The 25,126-nt window shown below is 42.3% G+C and overlaps 3 protein-coding genes across 3 annotated transcripts; all 3 read right to left on the reverse strand.

The window, feature by feature from the left end:
* Positions 1-630: 630 nt before the first annotated feature.
* Positions 631-5,760, reverse strand: sb:cb1058 (uncharacterized protein LOC394209 homolog). The gene is made up of 3 exons (XM_061095794.1): positions 5,631-5,760; positions 3,938-4,689; positions 631-2,124 (listed from the first exon to the last, which is right to left on the reverse strand). Exons 2-3 carry the CDS (start codon positions 4,610-4,612, stop codon positions 1,975-1,977), a joined length of 825 nt encoding a protein of 274 aa, XP_060951777.1. The 5' UTR covers positions 4,613-4,689; positions 5,631-5,760; the 3' UTR covers positions 631-1,974.
* A 2,403-nt stretch (positions 5,761-8,163) lies between these two features.
* b3gat3 (beta-1,3-glucuronyltransferase 3 (glucuronosyltransferase I)) lies at positions 8,164-12,619 on the reverse strand. Its single transcript, XM_061066249.1, has 8 exons — positions 12,499-12,619; positions 12,042-12,144; positions 11,297-11,477; positions 11,015-11,198; positions 10,762-10,923; positions 10,578-10,664; positions 9,982-10,185; positions 8,164-9,694 (listed from the first exon to the last, which is right to left on the reverse strand). Exons 2-8 carry the CDS (start codon positions 12,133-12,135, stop codon positions 9,596-9,598), a joined length of 1,011 nt encoding a protein of 336 aa, XP_060922232.1. The 5' UTR covers positions 12,136-12,144; positions 12,499-12,619; the 3' UTR covers positions 8,164-9,595.
* Positions 12,620-13,394: 775 nt separating this feature from the next.
* Positions 13,395-24,351, reverse strand: naa40 (N-alpha-acetyltransferase 40, NatD catalytic subunit). The gene is made up of 8 exons (XM_061066250.1): positions 24,038-24,351; positions 21,236-21,331; positions 18,962-19,014; positions 18,687-18,782; positions 18,051-18,209; positions 17,890-17,973; positions 17,700-17,777; positions 13,395-17,383 (listed from the first exon to the last, which is right to left on the reverse strand). The coding sequence occupies exons 1-8, from the start codon at positions 24,041-24,043 to the stop codon at positions 17,236-17,238; spliced, it is 720 nt and encodes a 239-aa protein (XP_060922233.1). The 5' UTR covers positions 24,044-24,351; the 3' UTR covers positions 13,395-17,235.
* Between the last annotated feature and the right edge of the window lie 775 nt (positions 24,352-25,126).

Genomic DNA, 25,126 nt, shown 5'->3' on the forward strand with positions numbered 1-25,126 from the left:
TCACTTCCACAAGATGGCAGCCTTAGTGAAATACTGATATATTTACAGCAGCACTAAAAGGTTTTATTTCCTGCTACATTTATACACCATAAAATCATTTTGTGGATATTAATATCTTGGATGATATTTGCATGAAAAACATGAACAACTTTTACTTTATTCTGCTGCTAGACAAGTGAATGCTCAGCATTTACGAAAAAGAAAAAAGCCAAAAATGTTTTAAAAATACAGTAGCACATCCAGACGTATTCTGTTATTGTATATTATTATTATTAGCGTATTTATCTTAATAATTATCTGTCTTTAATGCTTCTTCTTTATCACCTCTTCAGCAACCCATATTTATTTATTTTACAAAGACGTGAATTTTGACAGTGGATTTCTGGGCATTCATTTTATGAGTTCCTGCTGCGAGTTCAGTGAATTCAAGTCACATCTTTTTGTGACTTTTGATGCTGTTCATAGTTCCATGGCAACTGTTGCCATGGTGTTACATTATGATGGCGTGAAGCTGTGTGCGTGTGAAGCCTCATTCATTATGATTCATCCATAGAATCATAGCTGTGACATCAAACGCAGGCCGCTCAGTTTATTGTGTGAGGTTTACTATTAAAATGAAAATACAACCAGTAGAATAAATTCAGTCTTTATTTGATTAGGATACAAAATAAAATATATTATATAAAAATTAATGCATTTTTTAAGAACAGTCATTAAAATATGATAAATTATCTCCTGTGACCTTTTCTGTTTATTTTTCAGGGATGACTAAGTACACTTGAGGCAATATTAAAATAACAAATACACAGTAGTTAGCAGGAAATTAAAGCAGGATAATTGTAAACATGTATTTTTTACATTAAGGGTCAGTCATTAAATCTTCTTAAATACTGTTTGACATGTAGGTTGGGGTGGTTTTCAAATCAGAGCACTTTTTTAAAAGAGAAAAACACGAAGCACAGCTTCAAACAAACAGTCGAAAGGCAGTGGATGCTGTTGCTGTGTTCAGTACAGGATAATGCCCCGGCTATTAAAGTTATCTTTCTCTTTCTCTCTCAAACACACCCATGCAAACACTCCCCTGTCTTGTTCCATCAGGTTAAATAACCCTCACCAGAACACACACTGGGATTAACTTTATCTCACGAGGAAGTTAAACACTGTCCACCTGACATTGCTTGTGAATTTCTAACACACACATATATATAAACGGAGGAAAACCTGTGTTAAAACGGGTTAAAGTTGAGGAAAAGCTTCAATTTCCCCACAAATATTATGGAACATATTAGGGTTTTAATGATTGCTGGCTACATTTGTATGTTTGTTCTCCTCTCTGACGATTGATAAGCTGCCTGAAATCAATAAATGATGCTGATTAGAAATGTGAACATCATCAAAAATTAAAGTCCACTGATCAGTCATCGTTTCTCAGAACTTTTCCTTTCCCTTTGCTTACACATCAACATTTCTCAAGTTTCATAGTGCTAAAACAAAGGAAGCAGAGATTATTTGTACTCTAAGTTCTTAGCAGTGGACTGGAGCAAAGACGCTAAGACATTCGGAGCAAAATCAGAAATCAGCAACGTAGAACAAGGGAACCAGACACAGCTGAACTCAGTCACATAAAGACATTAAAATTCAAACCAGTCCATAGACTTCAATGTAAAATCAACCATCTGGCTCCTTCAGCTCCTACAGTAAAACCGTACATACGCAGTTTGTGTGCAAAGTAATTACCCCCATCCGATAAAAAGGCAGTTAACTTTATGTTGAGTAATTAAGACTCAGTAACTACCATAAATAATTAAATATTCCTGAGGCCTAATGCAGGACTCAAACATATGTTGTGGCTATAAAAGTCCCGTCCGATGGCACAGCCATAAAAACCAAGGTTTCCATCACATATTCAGTGTAATCATGATTTGAACCAGGTAGCTATTAGAAATTGTTAATCGTCCATGTCAGACTCCAGAACTACTGGAATTCAGCCAACACGGAGTTGTGCTGCTGCCTTTTCTTTGATGACGGGGAAGGTGGCGAGGATGAGGTCACAGGTGTGAGTGTGACGCTGTACAGGTTGGTGATGAAAGCCTCCCAGCCGCGACGGAACGCCCGGTCCAAGGCCTGATGGGAAGAGGAGGGTGAAGGTTAAGAGTCAGAAATACAGCAATAAGGTTGACCTGGAAAGGATCGCTGTGTGAGAATGAAAAGTGTGGGCAAAAAATCTCTTGAGCATGTGGCGTTGTACGACTATGTGAAAGAAACAAACAAGTTTGCGATGCTCAGTTGTGTTGATTTCAGCAGCGACACAAAGTAAAACTGAGGCTGAGGAAGGCAACAGTTCTGCAGGTATTTGGTGTAAACCTTTGCTGAATCTTACTGATGGGGCTAAAAGTTAGGGGGTATCCATAGACTGTATTTAAGGATGGACGACATGAAAGCTCCCTAAAGTGAAGCCAAAGCGTCTATATCGCCCCCTTGTGGCTGGCATAGGTACAGGTCATTAATCCAGCTTCCTCAATGTTAGTGGATTGGACATGGACGAAACGAATAAGCCAAATCACGTGTCAAATTTTAATTTTTTAGGTTGGGTATATCTAATCACACTGATGAGTGTCAAGGAGCTTTCTTCCCTGGAAGTTTGGTTTTAATTAGCTATTTGAAGCTATAATAACTGGGTTAAACGTCATGATTGACAATGGGACTGATAGGTCCAATGTGTATCGGCGGGACCTTGATACCTCGACTCCGTCCCCGAACCTTTAATACGCAGATTCTGGCTCCAAATGCCATAATGGGCACGAAAGATCGCAACGTTCATATTCAGGATATTTTGCCTGTTAATCCTCTGGTGTCCCAACATCTTGGGATTCACTGCTGTAAGCCTGTTGATTGTTATGTTTGTCCCCCTCAATGATACTCAACCAACACTTAATGGAGAGGATGCTTGATTGTCATTATATCCTTATCACACTCGCCCTCATACACAGAAACTTCTGTTCCGAGGAGAAACTCGCTGGAGGTCAGGCTGTGAGGCCCCAGGGTGGAGCTGATTGGTTAAGAGCAGTGGAATGTTTTGGTGGTGTGGGTTTAGTAGGCGGGCCGCCGCCGCCGTACTTCGTCCCACTGATCAAAAGACGTGACACGGGAGGCACAGGAATGTCACCTCCGAGCTTGTGCTTCCACGGGAGCGGAAAATCCTAAGGAGCGTGAATCAGGTGAAGGTACAGAGTGCACACGTACACCACTTTGTACTGCTCTACACGTATAAAGTAATGAAACCTCTGCTCCTTTTTCCTTATGCTTCCCATGTCATTAATCGTGACGTAAAGGAAAACTCCCGTTGGGGGAAGTTACTTAATATGTTGGTAAATGGTAAATGGATTTGTATTTATATAGCACTTTTCTAGTCTGATGAAGACCACTCAAAGCGCTTTACAGTACAGTTTCACATTCACCCATTCACACACACATTCATACAGTGCATCTACTTGCAGCACTTTGTTATTCTATGGGGGGCTATTGAGGGTTCAGCATCTTGCCCAAGGACACTTCGGCATGCAGATGGTTCAGACTGGGGATCGAACCGCCGACCTTCAGGTTGGAGGACGACCACTCTACCCCTCAGCCACAGCCGCCCACAATTGGTGACATGCACTAGTGGCTGCTGTACTTTGACCCCAGTGGCAGTCTGTTATTAAGGTGATATGATGGTTTCCCTGGTGATTAATAGCCCAGTATGCAGAGGTGGAGGAGAGAACTTTACCCTCTGTTCCACAACCTTTGAGGACTTATGTAACATTCAGGGGATTAAAGTTTAACCAGAAGGGGGGAGGCTTAACATGGAATTTATGTAAATATAGATAAAGCAGAAGGTAATGGGAGGGAAAACAAATAGAACCAAAACATGAGTCGCTTTTTCTCTGTTCTCTCTCACCTTGCGATAATTCTTGATCGTGGTCCTCTTCACCACCTTCATCCCCTCCTCCTGCTCTATCTTCATCCTCCTTTCTTCATCTCCCTCCTCCTCTCTCCCCCTCTTCTTGTCTCTGATGAGGACCTGGTCGTCCTCGTCATCCCGCGCCGGGAAGTGGACGATTGTGGGCTCCTTCCCGCTTCCTGCCTTCTCGTTTTCTTCCTCTGTCTTCTTCAGCTTCTCCATCTCGACCTCGATCATCACCCTGGTGCCCTCCAGGACGTGGGGGTCCGTCGGGCTCTCCGTGGCCAGGCCGGGCCTCTCGTCTTGGGCCACGTCCTCGTCAGTTCTCCCTTCCTTCTGCTTCCTCCGGGAGCTTCTCCTCCACCTGCTGCTGAGGCGGCTGGGTTTCCTGTGCAGGAGGGTCTCACCATCGTCCTCAATCAGGCCTTCATTGAAGTCAAAAGCCTCGGCCTCTTCCCTCTCTTCTGCTCCAGAGTTGGATTTCCCATCCCTGCTGCTGTCTTCCACGCCATTCCCACTCTCCTCTGCTTCACTTCCCCTCACCTCCTCCCCTTCTACAGTGGTCTCAGGCTCATCAAGGCGACCGTAGAAGCCGCCTGATTTGTCCAGAAACTTCGGGGCGCGGATGGAGCTCCTGGTCGAGCTTTTCCTGGAGTTCTTGCCGATTGTCATTTTTTCTCTTTCGTTCTTGTTTGTCTTACGCCTCTTGTGTCCTCTGACGAATCTTTCCCCTCTTTTCTTTGGGTTACCTTTGAAAAAGAACAGAGATTAGTTTAATACCATTACATAACCTGGCTTTAAACCTCGCTCTTTGGGTCTCCGTCTTTCACACTCACAATCTTAATCATTTACTAGCAGCGATGAGAGAATTTCATGTGAAACAAAGTACAGGGAAGGGGATAGCTGCATGAAATGAGAAATGTCATGAGTATAGGTCGGCATTTTTTATGTGGATCTGATTTAGTTGATGCTCTGCTGTGATCATGGCTGATTTGCACCTGTAGTTCTACTATTGTTATGTGTGCGTGTGCATGTATGTTTTTGTTTGTGTGTGTGTGTGTGTGTGTGTGTGTGTGTGTGTGTGTGTGTGTGTGTGTGTATGTGTGTGTGTGTGTGTGTGTGTGTGTGTGTGTGTGTGTGTGTGTGTGTGTGTGTGTGTGTGTGTGTGTGTGTTAGCCCAAAGGTCAGGGTCAACGTTGCGTTGCGTTGTGATGATAACTAGATTTTAAAGATGAGAACAAAGTCTACAAGTGAAGATAAACACACACACATGTGCACAGACACAAACTCAGACTTTGAATCTGATTTAACCAGTCGTACCCTGAACTGCAGCCAAAATCAACAATGACCATGTCGACTTGTCTGGTTTCTGTGAGATGGAGACAGACAGAATCCACTCAGTTCGACAAGAATGAGGACGGGTCAAAACGCAAAAGTCGGTGGGGTCAATAACAAAAGAAAGATGGAATGAAGGAGAGAGCAGCATGAAACCAGATCAATAATCAGTAAAAAAAGACAGAGAAACAGAAATAATCAAACAACCTGTTAATCATTCTAAGAATAACTAAGGCAGCTGTTAAGTGAATACTACTTAATTTCCTCCAATAACATTAAATCTAGACACAATACATAGTCTACACTAGCAGTGAGCAAAATGAAGATTTCTCAGATAAAGAGAAGCATGTCTTACCTGATATCTTGCTGTTGTCTTCCCCACTGTGAGTGTGTGTGAGAGAGAGTGTGTGTGTGTGTGTGAGCACTGGTGAGCACTTTAGCTCCCGTGTGGGTGACTGAGAGCTGGGAGCTCAGGATACTCCCCTAACTCAACGTCACGAGTCCACCCTGCCCGAACCTGCACTCCTGACGTCACCAGAGCGAACAAACACACACACAGACACACACAGACACACACACACGCAGAGTGAAAACTCTCACTAATGAGAACCTTTTGTCTTTCTTTCTCTTTTTGTCTTCTGACTCTTTCTGCTTCACCACACACACACACACGTGTCCTCTTTGCATCCTTAAGCACACAATTACTTAAAGTTATGAAATCTATAACACCAATTAGAGATGAAAGGATAAATGTACTCCTGCCTACACATCCTTATACACACACATTCACACAAACACAAGCAGGGGTTCTCAACAAGTGCTACAAAGGTTTAACTTCATACCTAACCCTACCACTGAGCAAACATCCTACTCTGATATCAGCAGCCATCAGTCATTAACCATGAACGTCCTCAACCTGCAGCGTACAGACGTGACTTTGCCTCCAACACACACATAGATGTTTTACAGTCAGTGTTCCTAATGCGTCTCCTTAATGAGGTTTAACAACAAGTGTTTTTATCCCAATTTGGAAATGTCATCAGACTTTCTTGAAATAGCACTTTTTATACAATCAAGATGTAACACATGTAATACACACCCTAACGTGTAGTTGATAACATTAATAATTGCATAATAGTTAGTATGTATAGGATATATCTCAGGTTCAAAATGGCTATTAGTAAAATAGGATCAACTGCATTAGTGTGTCAAAAACACAACGCTTTACTGTTAAACAGGTATATGCTAAAGAAAAGAATGTGTGTGGATGTGTAGATAAAATGACTGAGTGCGGTTACTGAATGTTATCACAATGTTTGGACGTTAAACACTGTGTTTGGGTGGGTAGGGGTGCAGTGTGTGTGTGTGTGTGTGTGTGTGTGCGTGCGTGCGTGCGTGCGTGCGTGCGTGCGTGCGTGCGTGCGTGCGTGCGTGCGTGTATAATCATTTCTGTAATCTCTTCAGGCCCTTATCCAGCATAAACACTGACCTTGTCAGGACCAGTAGACTTCATTGGGACCAAAGACTTCTTCTAATGAGGGAACAGTGTAAGACTAGGTGTACGATTTAAGTTGTGTTAAGGTTATGGTTAGGAGTAATGTATGATTTAGTTATTGTTACTGTTAGGGATAAGATTCTGCTTAGGCTGTCCACAAAGAATGTAAGTCAAGGAAAAGTCCTGATAGGAATAGTCACACTAATCTGAGTGTGTGTGTGTGTGTGTGTGCAATTATGACCATGCTAGTTATACTTAAGTCAGCTTGTGCACACACACCTTGTACATGCACACACCTACATACTGTGCAACTGGGAAGACACACCCACATTTGGACACAAACATACACATGACTGGAGGGTGATATGTTTTTTTATGGAAGGAAGTATGACAGTGTAGGTGATGATAAAAATGTTAAAGTTACAGACAGGACTTGAACCAGTATCTATTTAAGTCTAGTCTACAGATGTGGTGTGTGTGTGTGTGTTTGTGTATAAATGCACTTGAACGTCTCGGAGTGAATCATCATGGATTCAGCTCTTAGTCACCCCCAGGTATACGTTCATCTTGCGAGGCCTGTGTGAGTGTGTGTTTTGTGATGAGGCAGACCCGCCTGCCTAACACTCCCTATAAGGTCAACGAGCGGGCCACATCCCTGCAGAGAGGGCGTGTCAGCTGCCAATCACACAGGCCTGTGAAGAAGCTCAGCTGTGTTGAGGTTGGAGAATCCCCCACCTGTGTGGGACAAGCTGCTGACGGCGGCGGATGCTGGGAGCAGGTTGCCATGGTCACCGTCGAGCAGGGACATGTCCTGCTCTCCGGTTGTTTGTGTCCATGTGGTGAAACTGCGGAGGATCAAACAGAGAGAAAGAAGTCGGGCAAGTCGAGCGTGACACCGTTACGTCCCAGCTGTGCCTCGGGCTGCTGAAGTGTACGAGCTGACACACTCAGACAGAGAACAGGTGTGCTGCTGGCTGGGTTTCAGATCAGGGAAACTCAGGAGAAGGTTGAGACAGATGCAAACATCTTAAGCGTGTCAGCATTAATTAAACAGGACGGCCTCAGAATCCAAAATGTGACAAAAGAACATTGGTCATGAATACAGGAAAGGAACAAAAACATCTGACCGTTGTTACAAATCTGACGTTTCATCTGCAGCAGCACAGAAAGACTAGATCTGTTTTAGGTTGTCTGAAAGTCTACCGTCTGCTTTATATTATTATTTCAAAGTAAAACTACAATTGTATATATAAGATATACAACATTTTAACGCATGAGCCCAACAGGACCTGAAATTCAATCAAGCTTCCTGAATTTTTTCCACCTGCTTACAGTTAAGAGAGAAAAAGGCCAGAACCATTCAAGATTGAAAAGAGGCAAAGACAAATATACGTTTCAAGCAACTAGGTTTATTTTGCAGAGTACGTACAGACATGATCATATACGCAGAAGAGAATATTACAGTAATAAATACATTATACACCAGTGCAGAACTGACTTACAGGCACTAATTATACAGAAGCAGACACTAGCTGTTTTTAGAGTATATTACAACAGTAGGGGAGGAGAAATGATGTTTGATATCTGAGGATGTCGTGAAAGATAATCAAGCCCACAGAGTAGTTGGATATATACATAAAAGCTTTTTCTTCTCAAAATACTGCAAGTGTAAAATAATATTCCTATTTAAGGGAAATTCAAGTGCAAATGTAACATGGACGCCATGTTTTGAATTGTGTTATTGCATAAAGGACTTAAATGTGCATCAGTGGTGCTGTTCTTGATGGATTCCACAAACTATGTTTCTAAACAGCATCACGAGAAGCAGTCACATATAAATACTTGTGAGAAGAAGCTGTTGTGTTACGTATGTGGGTGTGGGGCCATTGCCTCTCTGTGTTTGTTATGTTTGTGTTGGATTAGTGTCGCAAAGTTTGAGGTATGAGGGCATAATAAACACAAGGCAACAACTAGTCACTAGGATTTGTTTCCTGTTTTGTTTTTGTGTGACTGTTTGTGTCCCGTATCTTGTTTACCTAGAAAAAAATTAAAGAAGCACCTTTGCCCCACAATAATATGTATAAATAATATGATCATGCATCTGATGGTGATGTCATTTTTTTTGTCATGTGACTAAAAACACAGCTCTTAAGGCTGAATGCAGACTTACGGCTACTTATTACACAACAATAGAGGCCATGCATGAAGAAATGTTCCACTTCCACCACGTCTCAGTGAGAGAATCAGTCAAGATGTTTGAACTGATAAAAGCTGAGGACAGATGCAATCAACAGAGTGAACGTAGACACGGATGGAACCAGACATGATGTTACTCAGCTGTAAAAAATATCCAACTGCTGCCAGGAATGAGTGAAACTGACAAATCTTTTCAATAAGACAGCCCGTTCCTTGAAATGTACCAGGGGTGCAAGTGCATGGCTTTGCAAAGATGTAAAAACTGGCGCCCCCATCAGGCAAATGTTTGAACTCATTCTCTATACTGCTAAAGAAACATTTCTCACTAACTAAAACAAAAGAAAACCCTGATATATATATATATAAATATACACACTAACATACAGTTACAATAACACACACTCATTCAATATATACACACACACACACAAATTTGACTACGCGACAGAACAAACAGACACAGAAACAGTCATAACCAGATTAATTTAAATATCGCCTCTTACAGATATTTTCAGTTTTACAGTATTTACAAGGCAGGGCTGCATATGCAGCATCGAACAGCAGAATGAAATAACAATGTGTGGGTGCGTGTGTGTGTGTCTGTACGCGTTTCTGTGTGTGTGTGTTCCTCAGACCTCCACAGCAGGGTCTGAACCCAGTCCCTGAGCCTGCAGAGCATCCTCTCTCTTCATCTTCGGTTTCTCTGTCCGCGTGTGCCACACCAGCACCTACAAAGATCACACACACACACAAATAACAAACACACACAATGAGTGATTCAAATACTACATTTTGTAAATCCTGCAAATTGAAAGTCATTGCACATTTCCCCGACACAGATCTTTGCTAGGTTACATCCAAACTGCTATGTTTTAGTCTGAAAACTAACATGTGACACACGTGAAAACGCATATAACATGACCAGTTGCAATATGCCGAATTTAACTAAGAGATGAAGATCAGATATCAAACGTAGTGGTGTGGTTATAGCCAAAGTTTCAGAATTCCCTGATACCTTCGAGCAGTTGTCCGCTTTGGGCTCCAGTTCATCCATGGTAACTAATCCCTGAAGAAAGCTGCTTTCAAGGAAGCCCATTGGTGCCTCTCCATCGAAACAAGCCTCAGGATTGGCCAGGATCAGTTTGAGGGACACAGCGAACCCGGCCATGTCCATGGGGAAGGGGCGACTAGGACGCCAGCCGGTGTGGAAGCGAATCACCTGAGTAGAATTAACACAAATGGATTGTTGATAATAATTCAGTTGATAAGACATTAAAAGGCATCATTAAAGAAGACTTTAAGAAGTTAAAGTAACAGTCACAGCCGCATTTAGTTTGGGATTTGTTTCAGTATCAACATTATAATTTTCAGGAGCTTTCGGTTGCTATTACAATGCAGAATGCAAGGATAATCTTTATATTTTCAGAATTTCTGATGATTTTATATTGAAAATCCTAAATTAATTTAGGTCTCAAACTAAGCACCTTTTTATGTAATTAGGCAAACAGAAATCATGCATTTCTTAAATGAAGCAAAAATACTGTCTTTTTCAATCCTAGAGCAGTTACTTCTGTTCCACAATCAACAAACTAGAGCAATGGAAGCACTCACTTTTCCTCCTTCAATCACTGGCCTCTCATATTTCATCCCTCCGACCAGCCCCACAGGCCACACAGATACTCGCTGGGTACTCCTCATCTGAGACAAGACAAGGGGAGATTTTTAAGGTTCGACAGATGCATGGTGTCACAGCTATAAACTTTGTAGACATCACAAACACATTTGCAACATCCACCTCTTCAAATATCTGCAGGCTGTATGTGTTGTCGTCATCCGCGAAGTAAACCACTCCCTGCTGGTTATCGCCACCTGGCTGAGCCCTTCTGTCCTCTCTGAGCCACCGTAGACCCTCATTCCTCTGCTCGACTCCACGGGGCTTCAGCCAGCTGGGATCACCCTGAGGAGCAGATTCAAAAACAAAAAAGACAATAAGGAATGTGACAGATTGAGGGGATTCTAGTCTCTACAAATCACCGGACTGTACTCACCTCCTGGAGTTTGCGGTCCTTGGCAGTGGGCATGTGCAAGTGTGTGAAGGACAGGCCGCTCTTCACCAGGAGGTCTGACACCAGCGGCGTCTTATGAGGAGAGTCTTCCACCACAATCCAGTGGATTTGAGGAACGTGGAGGAACGTCTGGGACAAACGAGTAAGCTCAGCTTTCTGCACCAGCCTGGACGGACAGAAGATTAGAAGAAGGGTATGTTTGTGGGTGAAGGGGGATGTATAGTAGCAAGAGGGGGGGAGGAGATGGGGGGAACGGAAGGCTACCTTGCATATGTTGGGGTGATGACAAAGATGGTTTGCAGAGAGGGCTTGACTTCCTGTTTGTTGGGCTGTTTGGTCGCCTCCGACTTCCTCATCTGCTCCTGAAGACGGTGCAGCTCCCCCCGCAGCCGAGATATGGTACGGTCTTTGGGCAGGTCATGCTCCGTGCAGTCGCAGCGTTGACCTGCAAAAGATCAGGAGGGTGAAAACGGACGACTGCAGAGGGAATTTAGAATATTCTTGATTTTTACTTGTAGAATGGGAGTATTTTGCTGTGGATATTGTGAATCCAAGAGTAAAAGGTAACTGTGGCGGCTTATTTCTGATGTGAACTTATGAACATATTCATGAGGAACAAGCAAGACAGGACTGTGGCCGTGTTCAGATCTGTTATTAACATTCATCCCGAGAGATCCGATCAAAAGTGGAGTTTTTAACCAGTTAGAGTTTGTAGATGTGTCTGTTGTGTGTGTGTGTGTGCAAGTTGGCCTGTGCAAAAGGGAGGAAAAGGTAGCTGAGTCGGGAAGGGCAGATGGAATGGAAGAATCCACAGATCTACAATGGATTAAGATTTTACCCATTTGAAAATAGTGTTGAAATACGAGTGAGTTATCACGTCACAGGACCTCAGCTGAGTGACGTGATCTCGGATCTTATTGGGTGTGTTAGGACGTGTCCTTAACGCTGACCACTCAGAATAACATGACTTATACCAGGTCTGAGTGGGGTCTATGTGCTGACCACTCACCCAGCTGCATCAGTGCATAGACGAGGCCCAGGAGGGAGACCATGAAGTAGAGCACGAACACCGTCTTCAGCTTCAGCTTCATCCTTGTTGCCATGGCGACCAGCTGAAAGGTGGACATGTAAAACGACACGAATCAGATCGTGTTGCTCTCTAAGGATTCTTTGATTCTATTTCTTTAACAGGCTTCGTTTTAAGCCTTTGGATTTGCAATGATGTGGAATTGTGTTTATCATCCAGCACTCAACACTTAGCTAACTAGCTAAGAAGGCTAATCTCCCTGCTCAACATTACATTTCCTGTCACGCCGAGTGTAAAACGTTCAGGCTAAACATTTTAAGGTTTTCGTACGAGGTGAGCTGACATAACGCTGGGGATAAACCAGTGCGAGCTAAGCTATGTTAGCCTAACAATCAAGTTTTTACAGGAAATAACTCGATTGTTATTTTCATGAGCTCACCAGCGGCGGGAATTCGTGAGGAGGAGAACGAGCGGCTGGAATCCTGAGCTGAGAAGTTCATGTCATGTTGAACAGATGGAAGCAAAAGCACCTCAGTGCATCACTGCGTCCATTCATTCCGTTTAGCTAGGACACAGAAATGTACCAACATATTCCGGTTTCGGTGCAACGCTGTAAAGTGTCCCCTCGAATCATAGGCAGTCCCTTGTAGTTCCACATAAATCCTGCACAACCGTCAGCAAATGATTCCCCTGTTAATCAATTAAATGTCATGTTGGAATTTATATTCCAGTTTATTTATAAAGTTCTAATATTTATAAATAAATATAAAATCCCATATTTCAGATTTTGTATTTATAATTTTACTTACCATTTCGGTGCTTCACAGTTATCCACAGAGTCCCCACAGAACAGGAAGCCACTAATAGATTATACTCATTCACGTTAACTGCACAAAAGGTCAGGTAATGATCCCCCTGCTAGCAAAATAAAACAAGTTAAAATTGTAATTTATCTCTTAATCATTTTAGTGAGTAAAATTATTGTCTTGAAAAGTGTACAATGCCTTATTTTGCATTACAGTACTTTGAAGTATCCTGAAATGATCTATTTTCTACAGTGACAATCCTGAAATGATCTATTCCACAGTGAAAATGTTGGACTTTACTTTGAAAAATCTCCAAATTCATTCAGTAAAAATGTTTGATATTCAGTATGTAGGTAGTCAGAGAGCTCCTGAACACAGGCATATCAGTCTCTCTCTGAAATTGTTGAGCAAAGTGTTTATAAATTCCATGTTTCTGTATATTCTGTTATTCCATGCTTCTGTATATACACACACTCATGTTTCAAATGTAAACTCATTCATGACAAGTAAAGAAAATCAAAAGGGCATCTCTTGAAAAGTCAAACAACTTTCCTTTATTTGTAACATACAAATAAAACACTGACAAGGCAGAATGACTTACTTTTCCCTTTCATTATCGTTTATGGACAAGACTATTTAAACACTCACTCTCAATCATGGAAGGTTTTTTGTATTTTTAAACATGTTTAAAAAAGTGTTTTACTTGTAAAAGGCCAAGAAATGAAAATGAATATGGATTCACAACAGCTTATATATATGTATATATATACACAGAGAAAAGACCAGTAGATAGATCTCTAATTTTGTGAGGGTATGTATGTAACCATTTCCAAAATAAAACTTCTCGGTGACTTTGAAATAATCTCGCAAAGTTTAGGCTCATTCATCAAGTTAGCATATTTTCACAAATGAATTTCTGGTTCAACGAGCCAATTTTTTTCTTCTTTTTTTTTTTAACACAGCCCACTTATCTGGATGAATGAAGCCACTGAGCACGGATCCAGGTTCAGTTCAAACTTTGTGTCATATTTCCTTTAAGCCATTTCACATCTCCAAGGTGAAGAAACTTTTTCTTTTACTGAATCACAAGTCACGCAAGAACTAAAATCGACTCCTGAAAAGTAGTGTTCTTTTCTTAGTAAAGTTTGATACAGTTTGACAAATCGGAAATTCATTTAAATATGGTATGATACAAATAAATTGACTCTAGGTCCGAGCTGCGGCCAATTCAATCCAGCAAACACCAAACTGACAACATGGCTGCTTAAGTAAAACAGATGAGGTTTGATTACGTTTGATTAACCTGAGAGAGACTGTCAGTCGGTTATAAACTACCACTATGTACAACATCATTTTTTTTTTTACTGTAACCTATGCGGTACAAAAAAATGAATTACTGTACTTATCAGAAGGCAGTCTAAAACAAAAACAAGCAATATATTGTTTGATTGTTTTTTCTTGCTCATGATCAGAGTTCAAACAAGCAGGAAACAACAACAGGTTGTCTACAGGTGCAGAATATTTTTTATATGAATATTTGATGGTCTCGATTAGGTTTGGAAACAGGCAAAAAACGTTCACCTCAGGTTCCAGACTTGATCATTCACAAGGGTTTTTGTCTTAATAACATTTTTGTTGACGCGTTACGTAGTATTTTAGTTTTGTTTTCAACATACTAACCAGGCAATAATCTGTATGAAATGTCGAGTGGTCAATGATTGGACCAGTTCTAAAAACTTTTACACCGTACCTAGTTAAGGCTCTCTCAGCCACATCAGACAGAGGAATATTTGCATCCACAGTAGTGTAAAGAAGCATCTTTTCACTCTTCCAGCCCACACACAAAGTCCTCACAAACCAACTAGTCCTGGAATAAATGGATTTCTTAAATCGGGGCCTTTAACCAAGCTGACAGGCGCTTGAATCTGTCCAAAAATACCCTGAAGGTTCTGTAAACAGATATGGAATCGACAAGGTGGAAGTGGTTACAGCAGCCTTTCTAGGTCGACTAGTGAATCTAAAATCCTCAGTGGAACTCCTACACGCATCTTGGCAGCGGTACAGTAAAACTCCACTCAACGCTAAGATGCTCAAACCCAAGCATTACCTTTCAATTTCACACAATCGGCCCTTTCACATACGTCTAACATGCACAGATTTGTATGAAACATTAAAGAAATGCTAACAGAACCACATGAGGACTTTAGGCAGCATCACTGTGGTGTAATCCATGTTAACTATCAGTTTTGTTTAACTTTTGTAAATCTTGTCATGCAAGCTAATGACAGTGGGCTGGGAAAACACGTCACAACTGAGGTAAAGAGAAGAACAACGACCATAAGAACGGATTGAGAGCTCTGCGATTACTTCTCTCCCCCGTCCACTCATCTGTCCATCTGTGCTCCTCCCTCGAAAGAAAACAGCATTCATACCCATCCATTTAATGAAGTGGTGACGTCTAGCGATTCTCATCCATGTTAAAGCAATATGAATCGCTCATGCTAACAAAATATATAGAAGGGATGGAAGATGGATTTAGTAGTATTTTTCTTTTCTTTTTTTTCAAATACAGCTAAAAGTAGCATCAACTTGTTTATCATTAGTACCTCTTGGAAACAAAGCGAACTAAGAGGCAAACAGGAGAAATGCAACTGTACAAAAGGTGACTCAAGATGAGAGCAACCTTAACACGTCTGCCGTCATCCATTAGCACCTTTAGGACATGGGAGGGAGAACAGAGAGGCACAATGAAGAAGAGGAAGTAGAGGATGGTATTGTTTGTAAAAAGAACTGATGTATGGGAAAATGTGGCAACAGGAAGTGAATCGCCAAGGACGAGATGGCGGTGAAAAAGTAAACGTTTCAACTCATGTCCTCTGATTATGAAATATGAGAGTTTAAACCAGTATTTCCCTTGTGGGTTGGATGCAAATTTACCGCAACAAATTATGGAAAATTAAATTTTTTTTTACTCAAGTCATTTGGAGAAAGAAGTCGGGACAAAAAAGGGAATCTTGAACATCTTGTCTCATAAGTTATAAAAAAATAAAAGCTGGAGACGTCTATACATTTAGTTTTCACCCAAAGAGAGAAGCTGGCTCATGGAATTTGGGTAGTGTAACCATGTAATAGTAGCATTGTGGGCAAATGTGCTTTAGCTAAAATAAAATGTAACAAACCACATTAGCATATAATTCAGGTTAGAATATAAAGGAGGCTTCTGAGACTATTTAAGGGGTAAATTAGGGGATATTAAATAATCCTGTGGGAAACAAGTTCCGAGCCTTTGTATGAGATCCTAAGGAGACTTTAAAAAGTCAGATTTAAACCTGCCGAGTATTCATTGAAACATGATCAACTTAGTTAAATGTACCACTTTAGACAAAGCAGCACTGCAGAAGGATTTGATACAGTATAGTACATTTGAGCTGCTTTCAGACATGCACTGAAGCCTGCAGTTCCTCCGTAGGTTGTCCAGAGGAGGTGAAAAAATGTGACCGCAAATGACCGAGTGAGACGCTCTGCACTATCTGCAGACTTTATCTATCTGCCCCCTAGTATACTGTTAGTTAAAATCCAGGAGAAGAGGATGTAAGAAGTTGATGACGCTTGTGACACGCAACAGACGCAAAAATTAAATAGACAAAGACATATATATCACGGTGAAAACTCGGTGTCCTACACGTTGAAAAAACTTGACAAATATGTCTAGGGAGTTTGTGGTGATAATAGTGTGTGAAAATCATGTGATCTCCGCAGCAGAGTGAATAACGTTGCTTCCTGCCCGTCTGCTGCACCCTGCTCTTACTCGCGCCTGAATAATGTGGAGGATTTGTTGCTGTTGTGAACGTGTCTGTGCAGAGAACAACTCGCTGTGTTGTACATGTGTGAAAGGCGGACTCTGGGTGAACTTTATAGCCAATTCTATGGATTTTATCCGCAGGTCATGTCTGAAAACAGCTTGGGAGATGAGAGGAAGATGGCATGAGGTGGAGTGTGGCTGGTAAAATAATGTCAGCAATAGACCTTTTCTTGACTGCGAACTACTGATAATCATAAAGTGGGAGAAGGGAATGAGAAAAGATGACTTGGACATTGAACCAAGAAGTAGGAAACGACAAACAGGAGCTATGTGTGAAAGCTCACACTGCATTCTGCCTTTGTAGCGGGAAACAAAGAGACACACGAATCTCAATGCGACATCAACATCTGTAGCCAGGTATTCCTCCATCTGTTCATTTTTAAACGGTTGTAGAGATGACCGTTCAAACTCAATGTTTGCAGAATAGCAGGCAGCTCAAGCTTTCACACACAGCCATGAAAGTTGCTGGCTTTTTAAACCAATCAGAAAAAGTGTAACTGGAGTCGAATCAGTGGCAGCAGCCACCGCAGTGGCCCCCCCCGTGGGTGTGTCCCGCCGATGCCTCGCCGTGTTTGGTCCGCCGGCTCAGAATCTCGTAAGAGCAGTCGTCGCCGCAGCAACCGGACATGCTCGGCGAAGTTTCGTCCATCTCAAACCTAAAAAAGGTGAGATGAGAGGGTTTGGTTAAGAAGGACGACGAAGGAGGCGGAAGAGGTTTACGTGAAAGGGGAAGAGTGATGTTTCAACATAAGAGCATCATGTATACATGAACACAGCCATCAACACTTACTACAAACAAACTCAGCTCCCTTAATATGCAAAAGCCCACCGCTGTAATCAATTTTATGGAAGTCAGTTTAGCAGTTTTGGTCTAATCCGGCTAACTACCAAACAAATGCAGACTAAAACACAACCTCCTTTACAGAAGTAAATATACATTTTTGTTCAATCTTGTGGAGCAGGTATACTTACTGTAAAGCATCCCTGAAGAATTGGTAAGCCCCGTGGTTGTGTTTGAAAACTGTCAACATCACTTTCTTCATCTGTGTACTGGACAGAGACGACGCAAGAGCAGAAAAGAAACAGAAAACAAATACATTTACCTTTTGTTTTCTCAAATCATACATTTTCTCACTGCCATTAAGGTAGCTGTGGTTTTTACCTGTTAGCGATGAGCTGTAGTATCTGGATGAGAAACTTGCCGAGTCCTTTCCTCCGTACTCTGCTCTCTAACTGCACCTCATAGCTGGAGAATCGAGACACAAGGTTTAAGTGCTGATAGACTTGTCCTGAAATCTAGAAACTTTTGGAATGGGAGCTTACCAATATAAAACCTCCTCCCCGCACTCCACATCGAATCGGAAGTGAGAGAAGGCCACAGGGGCGGAGTCGCCGTCACGGGCCAGCAGGTACCACGCCCTCTCATCGTTCATCTCATCCCTCTTTTCCCTCTCCTTCCACCCCCACTCGCTCTGCTCGTACCTACGTCGCAGCAGAAAGTAAAAGTGTTGACCCAAACGTGACCTGCGTGCGCTTATTTTACCCTCGCATTTCTCTGCACCATCACATCAGAAAGGAGCCTTTTTCAAAATGGAAGACATTGAAGTTGAAACGTACTGTGTGCTATTTGTTAAATCGACCCCTCTGGCACAGCGAGGAGAAAACTGTAGTAATTTCGCTGCAGCATCTCAAATCTGTCTGCATTGTTTCTACTCTCCTTTCCTCGGGCTCCTCATTGTGTATGTTCAAATTCCTGCTCATATTAAAAAACAGATCCACATCTCACTCTGTCCCTGTTTGATGTCACTTCACAATTCTGCTGCACACTTTGAATTTCTGGCTTGTCCGCACTTCTTCCCAGCTCTAATCTGCAATGCATATCTATGAGAGTCTCTCCATTCATCTCTGGAAACGATTTTGTTCCTGAACTACAACAAGGCAGAAAAAAAGGCTTCTTACAGTGTCTGCATGTTGGCTCTTGTGAGTTCGAAGGCCCACTCCACAGACAGGGGATTGAGGGTGGACACCCGCTTACACTCTATCTGCAGGTTCAGCCTGGACAGGAGGACAAGAGGGTCATCAGCATTGTGAATGTGTCAAATGTGTGCAGCGTGGGAGGGAGACAGAAACACCACCAGCAGACCAACTGTCCCCTCCATGTGGCAAACGAAACAAGTATGTTTTTCATCAAATTCTAAATGAGTCCTTTGTAGGCATACAAAGCAAACGCGTACCCGTTTCTGTCGTATTTCTTGAAAGCTGGGAAGGCGGCCAGTGGATCATCCAGCTGTGAGAAAAAGCAGAATTAGCTTTAGAGGCTTTCATAACATACTTCAAACAGTCTTTCCCCATTTAAGATGTAGTTTTAATAATTGAGCTCAAATGAATGATACGGAGTAACTGAAACGCCTTTTTCAGTTTTCTGAAATTTTATTCACAAACCGTCCATCCATCATGAACACCACCTATTATTTACAGGAGCCAATCCCAGCTGACATTGGATGAGAGGCGGGGTACATCTTCGACAGGTCGAAAGCACATTGCAGGGCTAACACAAAATGCTTTCAGACCTGCACAAAACACGGTATAATTTCAGGACAGATGCCAAACATAAAAAATACAAATATCTTAACATGAAAAAGAAGAGCTGGCTGTTGCTGTGGAGATTTGTGTTGCATTGAAAGCATCTTACTGGGGCATCTCCTGCTGCTTTGGTCATGTGTGAATATGTATGAAAACAAACCAGCATTTGAACCAGCAATGTTCTTGCTGTGCAGCAATTAATCATTCGTTACTTTAATCATTATTCACATTCTCAAAAACACTTGACAAAAGTGACATTGAAAGAGATTGGAACTGTGTGGATCATCAATTCTCCAACTCTGGTTCATACAGGCAGATAAATAACAGAGCTAGTCATGTTACAGTGCCTATGGTTAGTCATAACAAAGTTAGGTTTTCCTAGGCCCAGACCGTATAAATTATCTCAAATTAAGAATACCCCTTTTCTTATATCATGAGACACTGAGGCCCAGACACTAACAGCCACATATTTTCCAGTGGTATTCTGCAGGTTACTCTAAAGTTGCTCATGCTCGATGTAACTGCCCACCTACTGAAATTAAATGTTTTGGTTTTCAATTACCTTTTAATTTAATAACCTTTTTAACTATAGAAAAATGCTGAATGATATTTATTTTTTAGTTTGGATATTTTTCTAATATTAATTGGCTCTTGCAATAATTACACTTGTGCAAACTCACATACAAAGTACAATTGAAACTTCTTAAAAAAATAAACTGCCTCACTGTTACACCTTACATTAAACTTATCTTAAATCTTAGATTCTGGCAGCTTTGTATTGCAATTTGATGGAAGACCATATTTTAAAACAATATGCAAGACAGTATTATTGTCCAGATATCACTTTTTGAGTGCCCTGGGGATTCAGGTTAACAATCTGTAATTTGTTTGGTCCTGGATCCTGATACCTTCAAGAAAATCCCTGTCAGCAGGTAGCACTTTGTGGAGTAGCAGGAACAGATATCTACCAAATATTGGTTCAGGCTTGGCATCACGTTTAAAAAGAAAAGATAGTGACATTCCTTCTTTTGACTTTTAGTCACAAATCCTTTCAACTACTTTAAACAGAAGCTCAAATTTAGTGTTCCTCTGAGCCCCAGGTCCTGATGAGTGATCCATCCACACCTCTGTTCCATTTAAAGTCGAAACTACCAGAATCTGGATTTCCCCAGCTTTTTTAAGCAATGAAAGCACTATTTGTTAATTTCCAACAACAGCCCAAGTCTAAGTGTGTTACTGTTGGCAACAGCATAAACAAAAATGAATTTTACTTGGGGAGAATTTATTGCATTCCTTCTCTGCTGGCACATTAGCAGGGGGAGAGGAGCGAGCACAGCACACAACAGTAAGTGGCCCATTTTGGGACAAAGTGACACAGAAAAGTCGCAGTGAGCCCTGGCCGGCCTGTTCTGCTAAGAGCCTGTTGAGGAAGTGGCTGCGGCTCAGCTCGAGGAGAGTGTGAGAGCTTTGTTCTCCTCCAGGCTTCAGCACAGCTTACTAATGCTCCAGCCCACCTCCGAGCTGCAGGAGCTGTCTGTCTGCTGTGTGTTCTGATAGATGGGCAGGATTTAATATTGGCCATTAATTATGCATTGAGAAACATATGGCACTGTGTTCTGCTTTTCATGTCAAGAGCTTATCAATTATTGGAGTAATTAGGGCAGGGGGGGGCACAGTGGAGGTTATACATTCTGAAAGGGCATGTGTTAGAAGGCCATGTGGGGGCTGCTTTTATGGGAAGCATTAACAAATACAAGGAGTACTTTTATGTCCTAGATGATGCAACGTCATTATCAACTGGCAGGACAGAAAAAAACCAGAATATTTTTGCAGTTAGAAAGCAGTTTACACCCTAACCTTTTATTCTCACACCAAAAAAATGCCATCGTGCTTGATAACAGCTTCCACTCTGCAACCAAATTTACCTTATTGGCAGCTTCCACCTTCGCACAGACGGCGTCCATAGCCGCCCTCTCCTCCTGACGCCGGGCCTTCTTCTCCTTTGCTCTGTTGGACTTCCTCTGAAAGCAGGAAATAAGGAAAGGTATGTCAAGATGGAAATGCACGTGCAGTACTTCTCTTTAAAGCATCATCAGGCCACCTCTCACAGACAGTAAATCCCTGAATAATCTCTAAAGCTTATACATCATAACTTTACCCTGATGCAGCTGCTCAAAAGTGCTTAAGAAACAAATGTATGAACCAAAGAAACCATATAAGTTCCATCTGTACTCTGCAGCTTTGTCTTTTATTATCGGTAGAGCGGTAAATGGAATCTGTTAAAATGCCTTTTCTGTGTGTAGACCTCATTGTAGAACCTGCATAAACACGACAAACACAGACCTAATGACCCAAGAACACAACAGACCTCAAAACCGCAGAACTAGTACAACCAGATGTATCAAAGCAAGACAAGCTAATGAAGGTCAGCCATGCAGAACAGCACGCATCACTAAACAATGAAAAAGGAAATCTTATTATTACTATTAAAAACATGATCATACAGTCTATAAAAAAAGCTAGATAACAAGAGGTAAAAACAAGAACATTCATATTCACATCGGTAGCTTTTATGACCAACACTTGCTGTATTGCTCAATGCTGTGTGAAATAGTCTTGTGTTTATACTGTATCGCTGATGGTGCATATTGCCGTCAGTGTGGGATATAGTATTGGAAAATGTCTGTGATACTGATACTCTAATTTAGCCGGATCCTGGCTTCATGTCCAGTGCTGGTGTCAGCAATGGTGCAGCTATAATTCACACACATTACTCTGGCTGCATCAATTCTTTGCAACAGCCAGAACACACACAAACAGCTGATTCAAATGTGATTCTATAGTAAACCAACATAAATGAGTATTAGCCGTCTTTAATTATTGACGTCTGTGGTTTATAAAGAAGTTGAACAGTGAATCACAACAGAGGTGACTTGGCAGTAACACTTCCAACTTCGCCTAACACCTCATGTTTCCACCTCTGCCTGTTCTACTTGTTTCGTAAGCAAGATTGAACAAAAACTCCTTGACAGATAACCACGAAACTTGGAAGGAATAGGACACATTAACTTTAGGTGTGGATCCAGAATTTTCTCTTTTTCTTATAGTGTTTTTTGGACACTTTCACCATTTCCCAAGACTCACGAAAATAACTCTTGCATCTTGTTGGAAAAAATAGGCACGTTGAGGGACTGATGTATATGTGTGTGTGCATTTTGGTGCAGCTTGATTGTATTTAAGGGGACTATTGGGGCTTGGCCGAGGTATGAGCTCTACTGTGTGCAATTCTAGTTTAAAAGCTTTTCCGCTGGTTAAATGAACCTCCCTGATGACACATAATACATCGAACAAATGTTGCACGTCAGGATGTTTACAGGAGTAGGACCAACTAACTTAATGAATTTGAAGCTACCCCCTCCAACATTAACATGCATTCACTTGGATGAAATGATACTAAAATAGCAAAGGAGATATTTAGCTATGGAAATGCCACTTATTCAATTAGAGTGACTTCTATTCCAGCCGTAGACAACCTGCTAATTTGATCACAAGACAAGATCTGGGGTCATTAAAAAAAATCAAAAATAAAACTTCTTACATGATCAACTAAGTATTTTATCAAGAAAACACACTGAACATTAACTGTTTCCACTTTCTCAAATGTGACAAATTGAGGAAGTTCTGTTTTACATTAAACATAAACCATGTGTGTGTTGTAGACTGTTGTTCATACAAAAAAAGGGCCTTTTGAAGAAGTTACCACATGATCAGATAAGCTTTCTAGATAACGGAACAGTAATTACAACTAAATTCCATTCCTGTGCCTCGAAGAGTCCATCTATTCACAACATGTTAACCAAGTTCCCAGGGACATGTTTACCCTCCTAAATGGCTGCATCATGGTCAAACAATGGCATAAGAAAGAGGGGGTGGGGGGGCAGGCAAGTTAGAAAATTAGCTGAATTGCTTCATTAGATCCAGACCTGCACAGAGGAGGCAACAGTTGTGGGGAAGGAATGCAGTGAATGGCCAACTGTGGCTCAGAGCATTAAGTCAGTACCAAGCACAGGGAGGCTGCAGCCTGTGCAAACACGTGGATCGGTTTAAGAGGAGAGAAAGTGGCGGATGAAGTCGTGTCTGCTCACAGGGACGAGCTACACTTGTGGGAACTAACCCCCCCAGTTGAGGCCCGGGTTAGCCCCGGGTAGAATATTAACCCCCCACAACTAGCCCGGGTGTGTGATAACCAGGCGGGCCAGCACGGTGTGTAAAAAACATATGTACACACTCGTAGAGTTGAGTGGTTAGCATCGCTAGCTAGCACGCCACTCGTCGTGAATGTGGCATTCCGGAGTGGCTAACGCAGCTAGCATGCTAACAATGTCACAACACACACACACACTGGTGGGAAGTGAACTGTGCCCAGCGGAAAGGTCAATGCGGAAACACGGCTGAGGAGCTCCCGTGTAAAGTGTGTGTGTGTTAGCCGGGGCTAGCCGCTGCTGCCCCGGCTGTGTGGAGGTAGCTCCCCGGCTAGCCGACACCTTGAGCTACAGCTACATCCATCCACCACGGTGTCTCTTCCTCTCCTTTCCCTTCCTCCCCCTTTCTTTCTTTCTTCCTCTCCCTCGCCGTCGCACCACCACACATCCACCAGCCTCCCACTCACTAGAGAAAAAAAAACACACACATCCTTGGAATTGGGAGCACAAACAGAAGCAACTCACCCCCATTTTTGGCGCTGTGTCTGCTCGGCTCCCCCGGGAGAAACACGCCTCTATTGTCCCCGCGCTATGCCGCTGCTGAGTTCCTAGGATCGTGGCCACAGAGATGAGGGGGGCCACGGTCACATCAACACGACACCGGGAGGCGGGCGATGCTAGCAGGCTAACGCACCGAGCGGCGGCTGGAGGAGGCAGCGGCGGCCGAGGACGGATCAACCGGGAGGAATCGAACGGGGATCGGGCTGGTTTATGTGTCTTTCCGCGCGGTTGGCGCCAAACAGCGAGCGGCTGAACACCCGGCTGGTTCTTGTGCCCTTTTCTCTGCTCCGCCGCGCCGCCTTCACGTGCCGCCCCTCAGCTCGGACTTCTCACAACCCACCGACACCCCCCCCTCCCACGGGCGCATTCAAGGCCGTGACAACAGTGGCGCTGCTCTCAAACTATGTGGAAAGTCACGTACAGATTCATCCATATGCTATGATTGCAGCAGGACTGCTTGACATATAGTATCGAAGTTATCCTTCAAAATGTTTACCCTCATCAATGTTGCTGAAACCTTTATCCTGATGATGTTTTCCTACACTTGACATCTATTGCACTTCTGTCCGTCCTGGGAGAGGGATCCCTCACATGTGGTTCTGTCTGAGGTTTCTACCTATTTTTACCCTGTTAAAAGGGTTTTAGTAGTTTTTCCTCACTCTTGCTGAGGGTTAAGAGCAGAGGATGTCACAACATGTTGAAGCCCTATGAGACAAATTGTGATTTGTGAATATGGGCTATACAAATCCAATTTGATTGATTGATTTGAGGATTTGTATCGCTTCTTGTCACGTGAAATTGCTAGAGCTCCATTTAGAATTATCGTTGTTTTAAATACAGTCACTAACAGCAACAATACATTGTTTTTTTTAAAGTAGGCCAATTCCATTGCTGCCCTTTATTTCTTCCATGTGGAAAGTCACGTACAGCGAGATTCATCCATAGACTATGATTACAGCAGGACTGCTTGACATATAGTATTAAAAGTTATCCTTCAAAATGTTTACCCTCATCAATGTTGCTGAAACCTTTATCCTGATGATGTTTTCCTAC

Source organism: Limanda limanda, chromosome 22 (genome assembly GCF_963576545.1).
Source record: "Limanda limanda chromosome 22, fLimLim1.1, whole genome shotgun sequence".
Taxonomy (NCBI): domain Eukaryota; kingdom Metazoa; phylum Chordata; class Actinopteri; order Pleuronectiformes; family Pleuronectidae; genus Limanda; species Limanda limanda.